Source organism: Dermacentor variabilis, chromosome 1, assembly GCF_050947875.1.
Source record: "Dermacentor variabilis isolate Ectoservices chromosome 1, ASM5094787v1, whole genome shotgun sequence".
In the NCBI taxonomy this organism is placed as follows: domain Eukaryota; kingdom Metazoa; phylum Arthropoda; class Arachnida; order Ixodida; family Ixodidae; genus Dermacentor; species Dermacentor variabilis.
The window spans coordinates 149,290,192-149,311,204 of NC_134568.1; the positions used below are offsets into that span (position 1 = coordinate 149,290,192).

The 21,013-nt window shown below is 47.4% G+C and overlaps 1 protein-coding gene across 1 annotated transcript in view; it reads left to right on the forward strand.

The window, feature by feature from the left end:
• The first annotated feature begins 5,914 nt into the window (after positions 1-5,914).
• The window catches only part of LOC142587767 (fatty acid CoA ligase Acsl3-like), a 130,250-nt gene continuing 115,151 nt past the window's right edge, over positions 5,915-21,013 (forward strand). The window contains exons 1-2 of the mRNA XM_075699049.1: positions 5,915-6,121; positions 7,159-7,336. Of these exons, the coding sequence (XP_075555164.1) occupies positions 5,915-6,121; positions 7,159-7,336 (385 nt within the window). The remainder of the gene's footprint in view (positions 6,122-7,158; positions 7,337-21,013) is intronic.

Below are 21,013 nucleotides of genomic sequence, written 5' to 3' on the forward strand. Positions count from 1 at the left end.
TCCTCGGTCATCGTGTTCATTCATCTGGTGTGCGCCCTGACCCGGGAAAAGCTCGCTGTCCTCTGCTCTTCTGAAGGCAGATGCTTCATTTTCTTGGGGACCTGAACAAGCAACTGCCTTCTCGAAGCTTATCTCTCTCCTTACATCTCCATTTCTTCTTGCGCACTTCGACCAGACTGCTCCAAGAGAAGTCCACACTGATGCCTGTGGTCATGGAAGCGGTGCCATTTTTTGCCATCGTCAACGACGCCACGACCGCGTCATTGCTTACGCCAGCCGTCTGCTTTCTCCAGCTGAGCGGAATTATTTTGTTACTAAACGTGGGTGCCTTGAATTTCTCTAGGCAGTGGCAAAATCTCGCCCTTACTATGTGGTCGGCCCTTTACATTCACCACAGACCACCATGCGCTCTGCTGGCTTTCGTCTCTCAAAGACTCTACCCATCGCCTAGGTCACTGGGCGCTACGCCTACAGGAATACTCATACACAGTTGCTTACAAGTCCGACCGTTTATACCAAGATGCCGACTGCTTGTACCGTCACCCAGACGATGTTCCTGCGACCTATGCTTCTGCTCTGTATTTTCTCTATCTGCTTAGCTGACCTCGCTCCAGAACAGCGCCGAGATCCAAGCATATGTGGTACCCTGGAAAACTTCACATCTAGGTCATGTGATCCTTCTCTTGGCATGTTCCTACTCAAAGACGGCACTTTATGTCGGCGTAGCAGGTACCCCAGTGGATCTGAGAAGGTGCCATGGTTATTCCCGGGCATGTTCGCACCACTATTCTGTCCAAGCTGCATGATCTACCAACTTTTGGTCACCTCGGAGAATCAGTACGTACGACCGTGTCCGGCGACGCTTCTTTCGGCCTGGTATGTACCGACATGACCGCCGCTACGTCGCTTCTTGTGAGTTATGTCAACGCAAGAAGAAGCCATCTGTGCTCACTGCTGGTTTACTGATACCTCTTGGCGTTCCTACCGAACCCTGCTATCGCGTTGGTGTAGACCCCTTGGCACCTTCCCCACATCTGACTGATGCAACAAGTGGATTGCCGTCGCAACAGATTATACAACTTGGTTCGCGTTCACCAGAGCCCTTCCAACAGACGTAGCCTACTTCATGTTGCACAACGTCATTGTTCGCCACGGCGCTCCTCGTCAACTTCTTACCGACAGGGGTTGCTCCTTCCTCTTTACAGTTGTGGGCGACTTGCTCCGTCCTTATTCTACCAAGCACACATTTACTAATGCATGCCATCCGCAGACGAATGGTCTTACGGAGCGGCTTAATCGAACAATAACAGATATGCTCTTCATGTATGTTTCTGATGACCATCGTGACTGGGATACTGCTCTCCCGTTTGTCATATTCGCGTACAATTCATCGCGCCACGACACTGCACGTTACTCACCATTTTATTTGTTGTGCGGTCGAGATCCAGTATTGCTTTTTAATACAATACTGCCTACCCCTGAAGAGTCCGTGTCTCAGTATACAAGCGATGTCATTCCTCGAGCCCAAGAAACACGCCAAGTTGCTCGCCGTCGTCTTTGTGCTTCTCGGAACAAGCGTAAAAGCGTTTGTGACAGTAGTCACCGGGACGCCGATTATATTCCCGGGGTTCTTGTCCTTCTGCGATCGCCCACCCGCCGTTTCGGCCTCTCGGAAAGACTGATATCCCGCTACTCCGGCCCTTACCGGGTCCTCTGTTAGGTAACAAACGTAACCTACGACATGTCTCCGGTCGCACCTATTACACGCTCTATCAAGACTTCCCATCACGTCGTTCAGGTCAGCCGTCTAAAACGCTACCAGTCCTTTTCTGCCAAAAAAGCAGTGGTACGGCGCTTCCACGCCAAGTGGAAATATGTTGCGCAGCTCTGCACAAAGGTGAGGAAGATTAGCACGAGCTTAGGTCTGAAGAAAATTAAATTAAATTATGGGGTTTTACGTGCCAAAACAACTTTTTGATTATGAGGCATGCCGTAGTGGAGGACTCCGGAAATTTCGACCACCTGGGGTTCTTTAACGTGCACCTAAATCTAAGTACACGGGTGTTTTCGCCCCCATCGAAATGCGGCCGCCGTAGCCGGGATTCGATCCCGCGACCTGGTGCTCAGCAGCCTAACACCATAGCCACTGAGCAACCACGGCGGGTCTTAGGTCTGAAGAAGTGAAGGCTTTAATGACTAGCCTGCTGTAGGCTTAGCTTTGTCAATTACTGTAAATTACTGTACATTCTGTAAGTTAAAAAATAAATTACGGGGTTTTGCGTGCCAAGACCAAGATCTGATTATCAGGCACGGCGTAGTGGGGGAATCTGGAAAATTTCGACCACGTGCGTTTCTTTAACGTACACCTCATTCCAAGTAGACGTGTGTCTTCGCATTTCGCCCCCATCGGACTGCGGCCGCCATAATGTATTTACGCTACCCGTCTTGCTTCTTCTCTCAGCAAAAATATTATTCTAAACTTAATGGGAAGCTTTAGCTCCTACAAGGGAAATCAGCAATCCTTTCTTCTTGCAATCACTGCACCACAATTCATGAGTTGTGTTGAACTTCAAAGAAGCAGTTAACATGAGATTTCAGAAAGCTAATTATTATTTAGCTTCCACTTTCTTTAAATTCTAAAAAATGCAAAATTTCAAGAAACAATACTCGAAGTATACGAATCTGTACCTCAGCAACTAAATATGATACCGGAATTCTGTAAGCTGCACCTAATATTTCATTTAATTCGGACACAAATGTTATATCATATGCCACTTTGAAATACTTGAAATACACCACTAAGTCCTGAATATGGTATTCCCAAAATCTTTACAGGCATTGTAACAACTTCACATAAGTTATATATTCATACATCGAATTTGTCCGATTGAGATGCTCTAAGGGATGCAGTTTAGAACCAGCCGTGGTTACTCCGTGGCTATGGGGTTGTGCTGCTGAGCACGAGGTCGCGGGATCGAATCCCGGCCATGGCGGCCGCATTTCGATGGGGGCGAATTCCGAAAACACCCGTGTGCTTAGATTTAGATGCACGTGAAAGAACCCTAGGGGGTCGAAATTTCCGGAGTCCTCTACTACGGCGTGCCTCATAATCAGAAAGTGGTTTTGGCACGTAAAAAAACCCATAATTTAATTTTTAATGCAGTTTAGAGGAATGCGATCAGTTTTTATCGGAACTAACAGATTCGTAAACTTTGTACTTCTATTCTTTTTTCAGATTTGCCGATTTCCGATAATTCTTGTCAAGAATGCCAGCACCTAAATCAAGATTATTATTGCAGCGATCACTGTGATCTAACGTTCTCTCTTGAATGCAACAATTCTCATTCAGATCGGTTGAGCGATTTCATCATAAAATTATTTATGCGTTTTGCATGTATTTGAGCAGCCGGCATCGAAGAAGGGCCCGAGCTAAAGCTTCCTCTTATTGAATCACACCGGTCCTTAGAAAACACAAGAAAAATACCGCTGACTATACGGAAGCCCGCGGCCGCAGTGGTGCACAAATAATAAGAAAAACAATGAAGAAAGGAAACCCAACGGAAGCTTTGCGGGAGCCGTTATCTCGGCCAGACATCTCACCCGGAATACCGACGAGCTGTCTGGCAGTCTAGAAAAATTGTCGATTCATAGCTAGTCGAGCAAGTAGCAGGTTATCTTGAAGATAAGGCTGACACATAAGCGCGCTCGTTTCCAAGTACCGAGGTGAAGCAACAGTCTCAGGGTGTGCTTCTTTTTATTATGTTTTCTTTAGTTGTCCGTCATGGCATACGTCAGGGCGCGAATTTCAAATCTTTAAGGTCGACACGCCACGTGGTGGCGAAAAAAGAAACTAAACGCATGTCCAGAATTCCTGGGTGTGTATATTCACATAACTTTATGCAATTTTCCTGACTGGTGCTCGGACATCCGCCCCTTATGACAGTAATCAGTGCAACGAGGAGCAATCGGTGTGACGAGGAGACGATCACCCTGGCGATGGCCAACCGCGGATGAAATTTACGTATAAGAGTAGTTTTATGACTAAGGGCCCAAATTACACTGGTCCGCGTGACAGGTTTAAGGTGGTAGGCCACACGCAAAAAAAATTCTTTAAATCAGGAGCCAGGATTCAAATAATTTTGTTCCTGAATAAGCATGTCCTGTTTAGTAGAGTAGTTTGCAGGGCCATTTGGTGCATGGTGAACGTATAATGGTTTATAGCAAGTACGGACGCGAGCACAAGTAAGTAGAAACGGAAAAGACAACGCTGGACTTACAACTGAAGTTTATTGTGAAAACATGCCAGAAATCTCCGTCACGCATGCGTATACACCCAAGAACAATGACAAGGTTCGCAGTCAATTATCAACAAAAGTTATACACGTACACAAAAGCGAAGTCACACCCCTTCCCGACAAAGGCAGCAACACGTGAATTAACATGACAAATTTATAAATTGAAGTTCTTTATCACTGATATGACCCGAAAGTTCGCTCACACATGTATGCGCGCCCAACTTTTTCATGTGGAACGCTTCGCTAATTTCTCTTTTCAGTTTACTGCGCCCTCACCCCCCTATAGATGCACTATCAAAAACTGGTCGGCATTCGTGCTTTTTGCAATGCAATGGCAAGTTCCCTCCTGTACCTGTAGGTAGCAAATAGCGATGCTCACGCATGCTTCGCATTTGTTATGTTAATCCACGTGTTGTTGCCTTTGTTTGGAAGGGGTGTGACTTCGCTTTTGTGTACGTGTATAACTTTTGTTGATAATTGACTACAAACCTTGTTATTGTTCTTGGGTGTATACGCATGCGCGGCGGAGATTTGTGGAATGTTTTCCCAATAAACTTCAGTTGTAAGTCCAGCGTTGTCCTGTCCGTTTCTACTTACTTGTGCTCGCGTCCGTACTTGCTGGAAACCATTATATGTCTTGTTTAGCTTATCAAACCACTTAAAGTGCCGAAAATTGTTCATTTTATTTTTTGGCGGCCAATTTTTTTTTTCATAAAATGTGGTAAAAGTGGTAGTCGTGCCAGCAGTGATAAGTAACTAATGATTTGCTGAATTGAGTAAAGCTTTGGCATTTATGTAGCTAAGTGGGAGACCTGTGTAATGAACTGGAATAAATGCAATGTGATAAATATTAAGAAAGTGATGTGAAAACTCAGCAAAGTGAGATAAATTGCCCATTTTGACCAAATTTCTTCGTAACATGAGCTGTAAATGCAAAAATATTGCGTAAATTTCTTTCGTTCTAGTTCGTTGCACACGTGAAGAATCTGAAGAATGAGGGTCAAAATTTCGTATCAAAATGTTAATTCAAAAAAGTTATCAAAGTTTCTAGAACATGAGGTGGAGCAAAATCTTGTTTTGAGGAAAACGTAAAGAAATCTTCAAACTACGTGAAAGATGTCAAAACTACACAGATGCTTAAAATGCACCACCTTCATAGCTGCAACCCCCATGGGATGCACTAGGGTCTCCTTTTGCTCGTGTGGCCGCTCGGCGACAACATAAAATGAAAGAAGTGTTTTGAACACAAGCAGTGTTTCTTATAAGCGCTGGATATGTAACTTCGCAATACGAGAGTATAGGTTGGAAAACTTACTGACACTCCCAAACTAATGACGACAGGAAGATGATATTGTGTAACATGTTGCTGAATGTTTGGGCATACATAAAACGTAAAATAAGCAATTTCGTGAAAAAAAATTCCTTTTGAATGCGGCCTACCACCTTGACCTGGATGAAGTTCAATGGACACTTCCGGGGACAACAGGTTGCGCCTACTTCTCGAAAGTCGTTTATGCATGCCTCTCGAAATATGCTATGGGTGATGAGCACAACTCAAGTACCCGAAGCCAGGTTTCCGTTCAACCGAGTACACTCGAAACGCGTTCATTTTGACTACAATGCAGGCAGGACCGCTGTCCAACAAAAGGGATGCGCCTGTGGTTCGATACACGCCGGATGTCATGAGGGCACAGTTTAAGGGACAGGAAACAATTGACGCACTCTTCAGACGTGCTGTGGAGAAGTACGGTGACAAGCCATGCCTTGGAACACGTGTTTGCAACAAAGAGAAATACGACGTGCTTGATGGCAAACGAATGGTCAAGGTAAGCGTCACTCACTTCGCGTTAAATTTCGCTGCTTCTTGTCGGCCTCAAGAGAGCCCGGAAAAGGGCAGCCAACGAAAATCTACTTGTGCTCCTCCTTTGCTCTCAGTCGATGAATTCTCGTGGAATCTAAAGTGGCCGCCTATTCTTCTGCTTTCGCCTACATCAGTGCGCACGTCCACACTATGCTGCGCACACAAACAGCGAAAAATTTGCCTTATCATAGCACGAGTGACGGCAAACGTTTGCACGCCTGTGGAAGAACATACGCCTCGTGTAGAGATAGATCAAAAGTAAGCAAAACACATTGTGGCGATAAGTACCAACTATACCGCAACCTACCGGTTGCACAGTGCACTCATGCAACACCCTGTGAACGTGCATGACTGCCATTACTTAGAAGCGGCTGCCTTTATTTGCTATAATCATGCAATATTTGGAAAATGCAGCCTACTGCCATCCTGTAACTTTTCTTGGACGTCTATATTGACTGAGTTTTATGCTAGGCTGATTGCGCTCTTATTAGAGCATTAAACATTGTTGACCGGTGCATAATTTATGCTTTTTCTGAACTATACTCCTATGCTATCAATGAAACAGCTCGTAGCGGTTGTTTCATTACCTTTGTCGCCAGTCTATAATTATCACGGTTTTAAGCGCCGTTCGCAACAGCCGCACTCCGCTAGTATAAAGTGCGCATAGTGCATGCGAAGATCACGTATGGCTAACTTAAACCCCTTATTTCTGATTTTTCCGCCAATGGAAACTTTATCTCTGTTCCAAAAATTTCAAGGCAGTCCTGATACGCGACCCAAGTAAACGTAGCTGCTTCGTTAACGCTTCTCAGTGATTGCGATATATCAGTACTTTCGGTGTACGCAACAGGAGAGCGTTTCTCAAGCGCTCTTTCGTATTTTCGAAGCCCGCAGAAAGCATTTAAGGTTGTAGTTTAGGCGTCAGCCAAGTGTTCGACGGCTTCATCGAAACTGGCGAAATCGTTCACGATGCACATGCGCATCCTCTGACTGGCGCTGCAGTACGAGTTGGGCGAATACCGTTGGAAATCGTACAAAGAGGCCCACACCATCGTGGACGCCCTGGCGAGAGGTCTCAACACGCTCGGCCAACTGCCCTACTCCCGCGTCGTCATCTTCGCAGACACACGCGAGGAGTGGATGCTCATAGCACTCGCCTGCTTCCGGAGGGCCATAACTGGTAAGTGCGCTGTTACTCTTTTGCTGTATACTTTACGCTTCTGGAGCTGTTTACTAAGTGTACGATTAACACGTCGAAATCAACACAACTATGATTTTGAGGGATTTAGGCGTTATCTTTCCAGAATTTTTACGTTAGGTAGGCATCAGTGTGCTAAAAAAAAACTCTACCAATTCTCTTAGAAGCGTCCGAAATGCGATACTGAACGTTGTCAAATTAGACTATGACGTCGAGAACACCTATGCACTATTATACTCTGAATAAACGCGTACCGTTATAGTCAAAACTTGCCAATCCATGACGCACGCGGGCAGAGTCACTGCTGGAGCCCTTCGGTAGATCGCCTGTGTCCTAAGAACGCAAAGCATCGGAAGTTGAGGACATTCTGCACGTCACTCGATTTCCTTTTTTTTTATTTTAGTGATGGCGATGCGGTGCGATCCCGACGCCACGACCGATGATGTTGAATTGAATTCTGGGGTTTTACGGGCCAGAACCATGATTTGATTCTAAGGCACGCCGTAGTGGGGGACTCCGGATTAATTATGACCAGCAGGGAATCTTTAATGTGACCCCAATGCAAGGGACACGGGCGTTTTTGCATTTCGCCCCTATCTAAATGCGTCCACCGCAGCCGAGATTTGATCCCGCGACCTTGTGCTTAGCGCCGCAACACCATAGTCCCTAAGCCACCGCGGCGGGCCCATGACCCATGGCCAGCTCTGGTCATAGGCACAATGGCTTGGGAACTGTCGATGGAAATGGCACTTCTTCACTGGTCGCGCTTAACCACGACCTTAGTGTTTGGCACACAGGGTCTGCAGTAGCACCCGATCTTTAACTGGATGAGCATGTACAATTACAATTGATCGTTCACATTACCTTTCCCACCTTATTTTTTGTGAGCACGTCTTTTTTTGTTCTTTCGATAAAATAATTGCACTTTCAGATCGATTCGGTTGTACAAAACTTTATTACGCACATCCAGCCTCTAGAGAACAAGGGGGAAATATCATGCAGAGCCCATGTACTGCGGAAATCGGTGTAGGCGAAGTTGTTGCCTCCACTCCGCCGCCGTGGCCCGATGACGTGATTGCTTGTACCAACTAATTGGCGCCACACTCTCCCTTCCCCGAATATGAAGTCATCGCTAGGGTCAACCAATTGGCGCATGATATTACGTACCTCTCCTCCCGGTTTCTTCCTCAGCGCGCGCATCCGCCCCTCCACATTCCAACCACCACTCCAACGACCGCAGCCTCTAAACCCGCCGGACGCAAAGAAAATAAAGAAGAAGAGAAAAGAAGGAGTGAGGAAACGAAAACGAATTAATACTATGGCGATAGCAACTACACCGACACTCAGGGCGAGTCCACATAGTCGCTATTTCGCGCCCGCCACCGCCACCCTGCATGGTGGTCCGGGTGCGACGGTGCATGCGCGGCCCGCGCCGTGTGCCTAAGGCCATATGCTCTGCTGCTGTGCCAGGGCAAGCATGGTGAGCCGAGAAGGCTTGATGCACGCTGTCTTTCTGCGCGCCCAGTGTTGGAGGTGCCGTGAGGTGCTGAGTGTTCGGAGGCGTGGCACGCTTAAAGTTATGAAGGGAGCGGCACCACGGAACGTTCGATTTGGGACAAGCATGCGCGCCCCCCGCAGCCGCATCACACGCCAGCCTTTCGACTTCGAGTGCTCGCGGTCATCGAGTGAACTTCCATCTCCATCTACGTCTGAAAAGGTGGCAGCGCAAAAAATACACGGACGGAGACGACAAGGACGAGCGCTGACGGCATACCGAGACCGCGATGCATGAAACGGTAGAGCATGGGTCGGACGACGAGAAAGAGCCCTCTGTATGAGAAAAAGTATTTGAAAAGGTGGCAGTGCAAAAGAGACACGGACGAAGACAAGACGACACGCGCTCGTCCTTGTCGTCTTGTATCCATCCGTGTATTTTTTGCACTGCCGCCTTTTCAAATATGTAGCAACACGCCCGATTCACCACACAAATCAACACCATCTATGTCCATCTGTATCTTTGGGCCGCGTGTTTAGTTAGAAAGCAAATGATAGTAAAAGAACTTATACTACCCATAAATCTACAAGCCTAACTTCCTCTAACATTCTAATACTTTGCCATATTGCTATTTATCTATTTATTTCACATACTTTAAATGCGCGAATGGGTTACAAAAAGAGAGGAGCGAAAAAAAAAGCAAAGTGCAGCAAGAATAGTAACAAAAGGCATGCTGTACAGCGGTCTTGAAGTTGTTTGTGCAGGTGATGAGTGCGACCGCTGCGGAAAGATAATTCCAGTCCATGGACGCTGGTCCTAGATGTAAAGGAGCCACTCTAACAGCTTGTGCGGCTGTGGCTATGGTCAGTGAGGGACTCTCTGACCATGGTCTGTGCGGAGCGAAGTATAAGGTGGAGGGGCCAATAGTGTTTATCTTAAAATGGTATTGTAACGAAAAAAGCTTGTGGAAAAGGCAGAGAAGGGAACACTTGCGGCAGGATGGTGACAGATCAGGTAGGTTTACGGTTCTTTTCATAGACGTAACGCTGCCATATATAGCGAGAAACGTTTGACAAAATGAAGCGCGCTGCACGGTTGGGTACCCTTTCCAGAGCGAGAATTAGTGAAGGCTGGAGGCGGGATCCCAAATGGTTGAGGCGTACGTACCAGTGAGCGGACGAGTTTTTTGAGCTGACCAGTGTTTTGTGAACATTTCAGGGAGGGAGAGACAGAGCTAGAATTACGGCGCAAGTAAGGAAACATGCGGTTGGCACCATTAGTTACGTAATTCAGCATGTGCCTGCCAAGAGGCAGCAGGCGTGTAAATGGGCATAATACCAGGACGCAAGAAAGGAAGACACACGTAGCGCATGCTTGCAACTCATTTATTTGAACCCCTGTCATCATATACGGGGTGATAATTTGTAGGTTTCCCCGAATTTTAAAAATCGCCTGTGTCAGATAGCATAATTCTTGTCCTTGAGCTCGATGTTTCGAAGATGCGGACATGACGAGCCGGAGAAATCGAAACACATAGTCAACTAATTCGCCAACATTTACTAATTAAATTCCTAATTAATTACCTTACGGCACACATTGCAATTTCCGAAATGTAGCCGGCGAGTTTGTGCAACCTATCCACTTAAAATTAATCTCCAGGATGACACCAGTTTCGAGATATTATTTCCCAAAATGTGGGAGGAAATACAATGGCGTTGCAACTACTTTTAAAAATTAAATTATGGGGTTTTACGTGCCAAAACCACTTTCTGATTATGAGGCACGCCGTAGTGGGGGACTTCGGAAATTTCGACCACCTGGGGTTCTTTAACGTGCACCTAAATCTAAGTACACCGGTGTTTTCGCATTTCGCCCCCATCGAAATGCGGCCGCCGTGGCCGGGATTCGATCCCGCGACCTCGTGCTCAGCAGCCTAACACCATAGCCACTGAGCAACCACGGTGGGTGCAACTACTTTTGTGCTTCAATGCTAAACATACGTTATGTTAAAAAAGTAAGTGGAAGAACCGTGCATTCTTACAGCGAGTTTGATGGCACATATCTCCCAACTAGTGTCATATTCTCAAGGTTCACTACAAGTGTATACGTCTTGCAAACGTATCGGCTACTTAAACCGTTAACGGCGCACACAGACGGGGACAGAGTGAAGAACAAGAGGTTACACAACAAATTACAACTGGTACTTTATTGGAATAGTACATATATAGGCTGAAACAGCCAATAGGAAGGCTAACAAAGGCAAACACACAAAAAAAGAAATAGAGCTCTCATCATATCGCCTTCTGCTCTTTACAAAGCGTCATCAAGGTATTCAATTTCCTTTTTTAAGAGCATCACTGAAGGCGTGCTTGCGCAATTATGCTTATCCCGATAGATTTCATATGCTTCGATGATTTCACGTGTCAGCTTGTCCTTCTCTTTCTTGATCACTGCACACTCCCCGTAAACCGAGTTACAAGTACAAATTGTACAGTGTAATGACATCCGGCCCGATATGACAGTCCTTCCAACTTGATTCGCGTGCTCCCTAAGCATGTCGTTCACACACCTACCCGACTGGCCAATATACCTTTTCCCGCAGTCCAAGGGGAGCGAGTAAATTACATCGTCCCAATTAACAAACTGCTTCCTGTGATTTATTGAGCATCCTGCTTTCTTTCCGGCATCAGGATTGACCATCGAACAAATTTTTGAAAGTTTCTTGGGGGCAAAGATGTTAACAACTACACCAGCACGCATGCCTATTTTTTTTAGATTGTGTCAGATTCTTTGCATGTAGAACACCACGACGAACCTTTCTTTCCTTTTCTTTATCAACTGTCTTTGATGGTCACCAGGATTTAATTCTTTGAGCAAGCCACGAGCCACTGATATAAGCAGTTGAAGCGGGTAACCGGCCGACACCAGGCGAGAAATCTGAGCAAAAGAACTGCTCTCTGCCAAATGAAAACAAAGAGTTTCTTAAACAACATAAGATAATGCCCCTTTTGACAAACTTTGTGTGAGTGGATGTGTATATGCGCAACGGTTTACTAGCCCTAGGCTCAGACAACCAGCAAACATGTTCTTCGGTAAAATGAAACGTTAAGTCAAGAAACTTGAGTGAGTTGTCCACCTAAACTTCATGTGTTACCTGGAGTGGCTTGAGACACTCGCTAAAAATGGCCAAAACACGCAATACAGTTACTTGAAAGTTGGCCCCTTCATGTTTTAAAATAATAAGGTATTCACCCACTTAGCTAAAACACGTTTCACATTCACCACTGCTAAGCGCTAACTCAAAATGCGAGCGTAGAAGGCAAGATAAATGCCACTTAAGAGAGGCGCGATGCATGATCCCGTGCAGGTCCAATTTTTTTGTATGAAAGTGCTATCTTTCCATGTAATGAACGTCGGCGACAGATAAAAATGTAAAAACTCTAAAAAACCAGCGTCAGTGATACCAGCAGCGTTCAGAAAGCCCACTACACCGTAGCTGTCAATAGCGTTTTGAACGCCGGCCATTAGCTGTTTTTTGCGGAATCGAGTAAAAAAGGCCCTTGATATCTACAGAAAAAGCTGAATTAACTTTGTTATCAGTTTTTAAATAAAAATTGAATTACCTGGTCAGAGTTCATAATTAAGAAAGGGTCGTTAACTGTTAAAAAATTGAGTTTCTATTGCAAGAACATAGCAAGGGGCTTTTGCCACGCTCCATTCTCGGAAGAGATAGCACAAAACGGGAACCATATCTTTTGGGTTTTTAATGAAAAGACTTTCAGGCTTAAGTTGTCTTTGGCTGCAATAGTGCGCGCAAGTGTATTGAGTTTCATGCTGTTGCAAAGACGCAGGACCCCTTTTTTGACACGGGATAGCTTGACGTCATATCGCCTGTAGAATACGGTGTTAATAGCATTGATAACCCTCTACTTGTACTCGCTAAAAGTAAGCACAGCAAAACCGCCCTCCTTATCCGCTTGAACTACTGACGATTCATTCCGGCGCAAATAAGGCAGAGCACGACTCGCAGGAAGGCTACAGGTGGGAATATGTTGAATATGTGTTCAGACTTCTTGCGCAAGTATGCCCGCTTCTCCGAATAACCTAGCTCACTGACTAGAATTACGCCATCTGCAGCAGGCGATTTCTAAATATTCCGGTAAACTTGAAAAGGGATCACTCCGTATATGCGTTCACAAATGCGATACTTGAGCATTATCACTGCAACATACACTCATGTGGCATCCAAAAAGGAAAACTCCTTTTCTGTCAACGTCGCGGAAGTTAAACTGACATATTTTTCTTTTCCTTCGCATATCTTCGCTTGGATAATGATCCCTGGCCATTGACTGCGATAAGACCGAGAACAGTACAGTCGTTAAATTTGGAAGTGCAGGTGCACTTTTTGCTGTGCACACCGAGGTGTCCGTTAGCTTCGTTACTGACATTATTGCAGTATTCCCTGAGCCGCTCATTCAGGCAACGACCGGTTTGCCCTGTATATATATTTCGGTGTCAGACGGGGGTAGTTTACAAAATTCTGCTTTGCTGTGCAAGTGCATGTGGACATTTACAGAAGTCCCCCCCGCCCCCGCCTCCTCCCCCCTCCCTCGAGAGCAATGTCTGAGGCCGGCACTGTCCAGGACAGAGCCTTGCGGAACACCAACTGATACATTAAAAAAGCTAAGACCTACAGCTGTTAGCGCTTACAAACTGACTCCGATTAGATTGACTGAATGATACTTCTGTGCGAAACTTCAAAATCTTTCATTCACCGTTCCAAAGCTGCGGCTGCTATTCTTTGTTTCTCTATGTTGTGCAGAGGAGAACGGGAGGTCTGGCCCCCTTTACTCGCACTGTTATAAATGCGCCGTTGTTTTTGCCGGAATTTTCTCCTGCCGCACCGGCGGCCAATTGTTTCCCGTAAAATGTACAGACGTCCGTAATTTCATTTCACAGCGCTGCAATAACACCGCCATCATATTTGCAGTAATTTCGCGTAAAAAATAGACTAATTTCATTCCATGTCCTCACCTAACATAGAGTCATATCATGTTATAGCTATTGTCCGTGAAAAATGCAGGCTTCTATAATTTCATTGCACAGCACCACAGTGACATGCCTTCATACTTACAACAATTTCACTGTTTCTGTGAATTCTTGAACATTGATTTCCAATAAAAGCGAACCTGCTACATTTATTATTCATCATTATTAGAGTTTTCCGTTCACTCGGAAAGTGTCCTTTATTAACCTTGCTGCAGAATCTTCCTGCTTCGACATTTACCGGTTACTTGGCAGTTTGCGTGTTATACATTTCATTTGAATAAAGAAAGGGGAAAACACACTGAAAAAGGCGGCTGACAACAAATCACAGTAACAACTGATGATGATGAAGTATATAAGCCTTTACTTGGAGCATCTTAGAAATCGCTATATATATAGCTCAAGAAAGAAGACGGGAAGCAATCTAAACAAACAAGTCAAATCGGTTGAAAAAAAATAAAGAAGAAGGCGTATAACTGTCTAGTGTTAGGCTACAGTGCACCAATAAATACCAGTAGCTACTAATAGCAAACTATGTTCGTGTATTAATTTAGAGCAATGAGTAATGTGTCTAGCAATGCGTCTGAACATAGTACAAAACAGACTTGTACACGTACGTCACTGAAAAAAAGTAACTGATTGCAGTTACAATCACTTCATTCCGAAAAATAATCTATTGCAGTTACCGTTTACAGTCCCACGAAAATAATTGAAGAATTACTCAGAAGTGATCGATTACCGCTACGTTACTTTCCCCCGAACATTTATTACCCTTGCATAGATACAGCAAAGACAACGAGTTGGCCTGGTACTTTCCGTGCAACCTCTGCATTCCTTGCACGTTGCTTAATTTTCTGCGCTAACAACTCGTTTTACTAAATTTTGTTCGTCCTCGTCCCTCGTAGTCGTTCTGAAGGCATCAGCAGCGACACTGGAAACTCATCCCAGGAGTAAAAATAGCAGGGAAGACAGGCACGTTTGCTCGATGGACACGCTATAGTGTAGGGCGGTGCTGTAACCTGTACGGATCTTGAGCGCAGGAAAGTGGTTACTCAGCATCTGAGTCCTCTATGAAGCGCAGCGCTTCATTACTGCCGGGACTCGGATAATAAGCTCCCGGTTGCTGGGGCAATGAAAAGGTGAAAATATCATCCCTATGTGATTTCCTGGCATTAACATCTCAAGTGGCATTTACTATCGAGAAATACTAGCACCGGTTCAGTGAGGAAACAGATACAGGGCCCCCGAGTTTGCTTGTATGAACATAGACATTCGCGAAGCTGCTGCGTGGAACGATCGGGGGCGTTCTACTCCAGTTTTCGCCGAATTCAGGTTCTCGAAGCTGCGTCGCCTGTTACAGCTTGTGTCGTCAATAAAGCAAATGGTTGCATGTAACTGATTACTGAAAAAATACAATTACAGTGAGCGTTAGCGAGTAACCAAAATAATCGTTAAATTACAAAATTACCAAAACATGTATCTGATTACAAGTAATTAATTACATGTAATTAGTTACGTACAAGTCTGATACAAAAGTGTCTTAGCGTTTTGCTCTTTCTTGGCAGTAATTTCATATTTTTAGGACCCTTTAGTATACATAGAAACAAAAGTGAGCAGCAAGTTTGATATCTGGACTCTGCATACTATACTGCAACAGAAGCATGAACAAGCATGTTATTCTGAAATGCTGACGAGTAAGCTTTACATCAGCAGAAATGGTGTTGACATAAACTATGCTAAATAAGTTGAGAAGGTAGGAAGTAACTGGTTTATTGCACGAGATAGTTTTCTGGCAGTGTTGAAGAAGGAGCTTCTCATGCCATATTATTAATATTGGTGAAATCCGCGCAGGAGAATTGCAGGGTGCTTGAACTTTGGGGCAGAAAATGAACGCAGAGTGCAAGTTCTCGAACATGAAACATTTAGCGTATTCTGCTCTCACTACTCGACCGTTCATTTTAATTTTGATACTCAAAGGTAGTATAAAAAAGTAGAAGTAGAAAAAAAACATGCCAAAATATCCCAGTCTGCTTCTATCATTCGAAGCTCGATGTTTAGGAAATTTTTGTTACTCTGTGCTATTGCGTTGATTCTGTGCTACGACCAGGTGTAATCCCAAGGAGTGCTCTGGAAGAAAGTAAACCAAGCTGAAAGGAGACTTCAAGCCCTAAGGAGTTCCAATCGGTCGGCCGAAGTGAACGGACGTGTCGTCGGCGCGCTCCGCAACCACCGAGACTACGCGACCGTCACCGACCGCCCTTGACCGCCCTTGCCCGGGCCGCTTTCGCCGGGAGTCATATGGGAAGCGGCTTTCTCGCCGGTTCCCACAGACTGCCTTTTCTTCCCGGGACTTTATTGCCGCACCCCGCGCCTCTACAGCTCTGAAGCAGTTCAGAGCTGTAGAGGCGCGGCTGCCCCTGCCGGGACCATAGCTGCCTTGGCGTGTTTTCTACACCATGAACCAAGAGCGCTAAGCGACCAGCTCTTCCGAGGCCCATGTTCTAAACGGGCGTGCAAAGGGCCTTCGGCCAATTCACTGCTCTATTTCGATGGAGCATTTATCTACGGCAACGTCATTTTCCAGCGAGCAGAAGACGCAATCGGCGACGGAGAACGCCGCCGCGCGTTCCTCGGCAACAACGAAGACGCCCGAGGTGGATACCGCGGGAGTGGCCGCCGATCCCCCCCATCGTCGCCAATTTTCCTTCCCAACAACGAGAGGTAGACACTCCGACAAGGGAAAGGATGGAGGAGGATGCTACCCCGAACATTTACGACGACAAAACTGACGACGACACAGGTGGCTGTTGGAAGACAGTCATACATAAGCGACGCATCCGTCAAACACACGCTAAGACGCTACCCTCCGAGAACATCTTGGGAATTCCGGACGCCCCCCAGCCTACCGTACGCAAGTGCAGTCGGAATCAGAACCTGCCTCAACTTCCTTCGCACGACGAAAAGATAATTCTGCGGCCTCACGGAGGACTTTGCCTCGATAAGTGGACGCGCCCAGAACTCGCCAGTGCTCTATCGAGTGCAGCCGGCTTGACCACCGACGATCGTAAGGACATCATATTCCGACTGCGACCTCAGCAGAACTTGGCAATCATCAGCACACCCCAGTCACACATAGCCGACGCATTGTACAAGGTGAGGGAGCTGAACCTTGGTCAGCGGGTCTATCCCATCACAACATACTTTGCGGCCACAGACAACTCAGGCAAGGGAATTGTTCCTGGTCTTTTGCCCGGTACACCGTCTTCCAAGCTAGTGGATGAGTTTTTGGCTCCTGGAACTCAAATACTTCAAATACGAATGATGGGTCAGACCAACGTTGCGTTGGTAACATTTGAAGGACTTAAAGTGCCTCGCTACGTGCGTTTCTATGGTGCAGAACTCCGCTGCTGCCCCCATAGACCCCGCCAACTGGTCTGCAAGATATGTCACAAGCTCGGCCATTGGGATGATTACTGTCCTGCGCCGCACGTGGTCATTTGCGCGACGTGCGGGACTGACAACCCCACCCCGTCACATCCGTGCACCCCACACTGCAGATCCTGTGACAGGACCCACCCTACAGCGGATCAAACTGCCCGCGGCGTGCTAGGCATACACTGAACAAAGCTTGGGTGCGGAAAGCTCTCGAGAAAGAGCAGCGTGAACTCCAACCCTCCAGCGACCCGACCACTACCACAGATACGGCGGAGACCCGAACGCCGCACGCCCCGACAAAGGAGACCAGACAAGAACGGTCGAAGACCCGTTCAAGATCCCGTCGCAAGTTCCGGACCCGCTCCAAGCCTCGGTCCCGATTCCGCGAGGCATCGGTGCGCCTCCCAGAGAAGCGCCCTCCTTCCCCATCTTCCCAACAACCCTACAAGAAGGCCCTGCAGACCAACGCTCCAGCCAAGGTGACCCTGGTCCCTTCGGGGGTGCAGCGGACCCCGGAGAAGAAAACAGCAATGGAGGCGCCTCGGGAGGTATGTCGGGCGGAGGGTCCCCCACAGCTCGCTCCGCCCCGTAAATCTCTCTCTACCCCTTCCCCTATTACCAATTCGTTACCAAATCCCGATCCTCTAATAGAAATAGCCCGCCTACGTCGTGACATGGAGGCGCGCTGTGAGCGCCTACAAAAACAAATGGACGCGCTGGTGGCAGACATGAGCACTAGTATGCAGGCGGCTCTGGACAGGATAGAACGCCAAATGGAGGCCCTTCAAATAGGGATTACGGAGCAAGTGAAATCATGGATAGAGTGCACTTTCGCACGCATGCAAGTTCCTGAGCTTAGCGATAACAACGAAAGCTCGCTTTCCGACCAAGGCTCTCGGCCACAACCTTCAAATGTGGGCACCCGGCGCCCGCATCCCTATGCACGACCGCCTGCTTCCTCTCGCGATGATGATGGCGCCGCGTAACGCGGGGCAACTAGTGGTGTAGCAGTGGAATTGTAAGGGATTCTGCCGAAAACGAGGTTCCCTACAGCAGTATATAGCCACATCCACGAACCCTCCCGATGTCATCCTCTTACAGGAAGTCAATTGCACCCCTTCTTTATCCGGCTACAGCACGCTCTCGGGTGTCTCTCCTCTTGTGGGAGCCTTAGTTTCGAAACTTGTTACATGTCACATGCATACCACTAACATCGACATTCCTCACCAAATATTGGAAATAATAACGCAAGGTAAATGCAGCGAGAGTCTGTTTATACTCAATGCATACAGTTCCCCCCGTTCGCGAACGCACTGTTTTCAGCACCTACTAACAGAATTTGGTAGGTTTGGACGGGTTTGTGTGATGGCCGGCGACTTTAACGCTCCGCATACTGCATGGGGTTACGTTATATCGCAGGCTAAAGGGACCCGCTTATGGAATGCCATCTTTAACATGAGATACACACTGCTTACCGACCCAGAGCACCCCACTCGGATAGGCAACAGCGTATCTCGTGACACCTGCCCTGACCTTACCTTCGTGCGCATTACTGGCCCAGTCGTTGTGCATGGGCCTTTAGAGGAGCACCTTGGTAATGACCACTACATTGTGGCGACCACCTTGTCATTACGGGGTGCGCGCAGGTCCGAGCGAAATGTGCGTATAACGGATTGGGCGAAATTCAGGGAACGTCGCCAGGACCCACCTAAGCGCCAAGGGTACGAACGCTGGCTTGACTCTCTCGCACAAGATCTAGAGGCCACCACGAACACACTGCGCACGAAAACCGAGACACCAGACATAGACCCGCATTTACTTCATCTTTGGAACGGCCGCAGAGGGTTGACCCGACGATGGAAACGACAACGCCTCAACCGCAAACTTAGGAAAGGTATAGATCAAATTACACGGGAATCTCAGGAGTATGCAGAGATCCTTACGAGGCATAACTGGCGAGGATTTTGCGATCGCCTCTCAGGCACATTGAGCACAGCAAAAACGTGGTCGATTCTTCGCTCACTCACAGATCCCACCACAACAAAGGGAAAAACATTTCAAGAGCTGCACATCCTAATGCACGAGTACAGGGACGATGTCTCGACACTCCTCAGAGAGCTAGAGAAGCATTTCATTCCCACAGGCCCGCCGCCACAGTAGACTGACTATCCTTATGTAGGCGAGGCGAACGAATTGCTCGATGCAGACATCACATCTGACGAGGTGCCGGTGGTCCTACAAGACCTACGCCGCAACACGGCACCGGGAGCCGACCACATCCGATTCACCACCCTTCGTAACCTCAGTGACGCGGATATTAACCACCTCACCCATATCTTCAATGATTGCTGGCGCAAGGGCATGCTTCCCCAAGCATGGCGACACGCCGACATCACACTGATGCCCAAACCGGGCAAGCCTGTTAAGGTTGAAAACTTACGACCCATCTCCCTATCCTGCATTGGTAAGCTCATGGAGCATCTACTCTTGCGGCGTCTGCAGCCATTCCTCGAAGAAAAATCATTCTTTTCTAGCTCTCAATTCGGATATCGGGCTCATCTGTCTGCCAAAGATGTGCTTTTACAATTGCCGGAGGAAGTCATAGGACCTCCGTCGTCCACCCAAACTAGAGCACTCATCGCCTTAGACCTAAAAGGGGCATTCGATAATGTTGAACATGACCTTATCCTTCGCAATGTTGCACATTCACACTGTGGAATTCGTATGTACAACTATATCCGCGCATTTCTTCGAGATCGCACAGCCACCGTAGGAATGGGACCGCATCGATCCGGTACGATTCGCCTTGTAGGACGTGGGACACCCCAGGGCTCAGTTCTTTCCCCTACTCTATTCAATATCGCGCTCGCAGGGCTCCCCCGGCTACTCGACCAAATCCCTGTTGTCGCCCACGCTATTTATGCGGATGACATTACTACCTCGTCGACACGGGGTTCCGACGGAGCCATCCAGGACCGACTGCAGCAAGCAGTCGATACAGTTTCCGAGTACGCGAGAAAATGCGGCTTAAGATGTGCTCCGGAAAAGTCGGAGCTCATAATCATTCGCCACCGGAGCCGTTCCTCTACGCCCCCTATCACTGTGCACGTGGATGGCGCACCGATACCACAGGTTAATCGTGCTCGTATCCTCGGCCTACACGTCCAAGCGGATGGCAGGTCAAACTACACTGTTTCCGTTCTATCCAGACAGGTTGAGCAAATTATGGCCATGATCCGGAGGGTCTCCAACAGGCGCTCGGGCCTTCGAGAAGAGGACCTGCTGCGCTTGGTGGAGGCATGTGTGATCAGCCGCCTTACGTACCATCTCCCATTTCAGCGGTTGACCCAAGCGCAACAACTTCGCATAGAGGCAATGATTCGCAAAGCGATGAAGCTGGCCCATGGCCTCCCGAATTATACTTCCACACGCCGTCTCGTTAACTTAGGGACACATAACACACTAGGCGAGCTGCTAGAGGCACAGTGGGTCAGCCATCGCCAGCGCCTCCTACTCACTCCTACTGGCCGCCATCTTCTCACACGGCTAGGATACTCTGTCCCATCCCTTGAGTCTGAAACCCGTCCAACGATCTTGTCGTCAGCGATACGCCAAGCACTAAGTATTCATCCATTGCCACGTAATATGCAGCCCGAGCATGACAAAGGGCGGCGCAAAGGGCG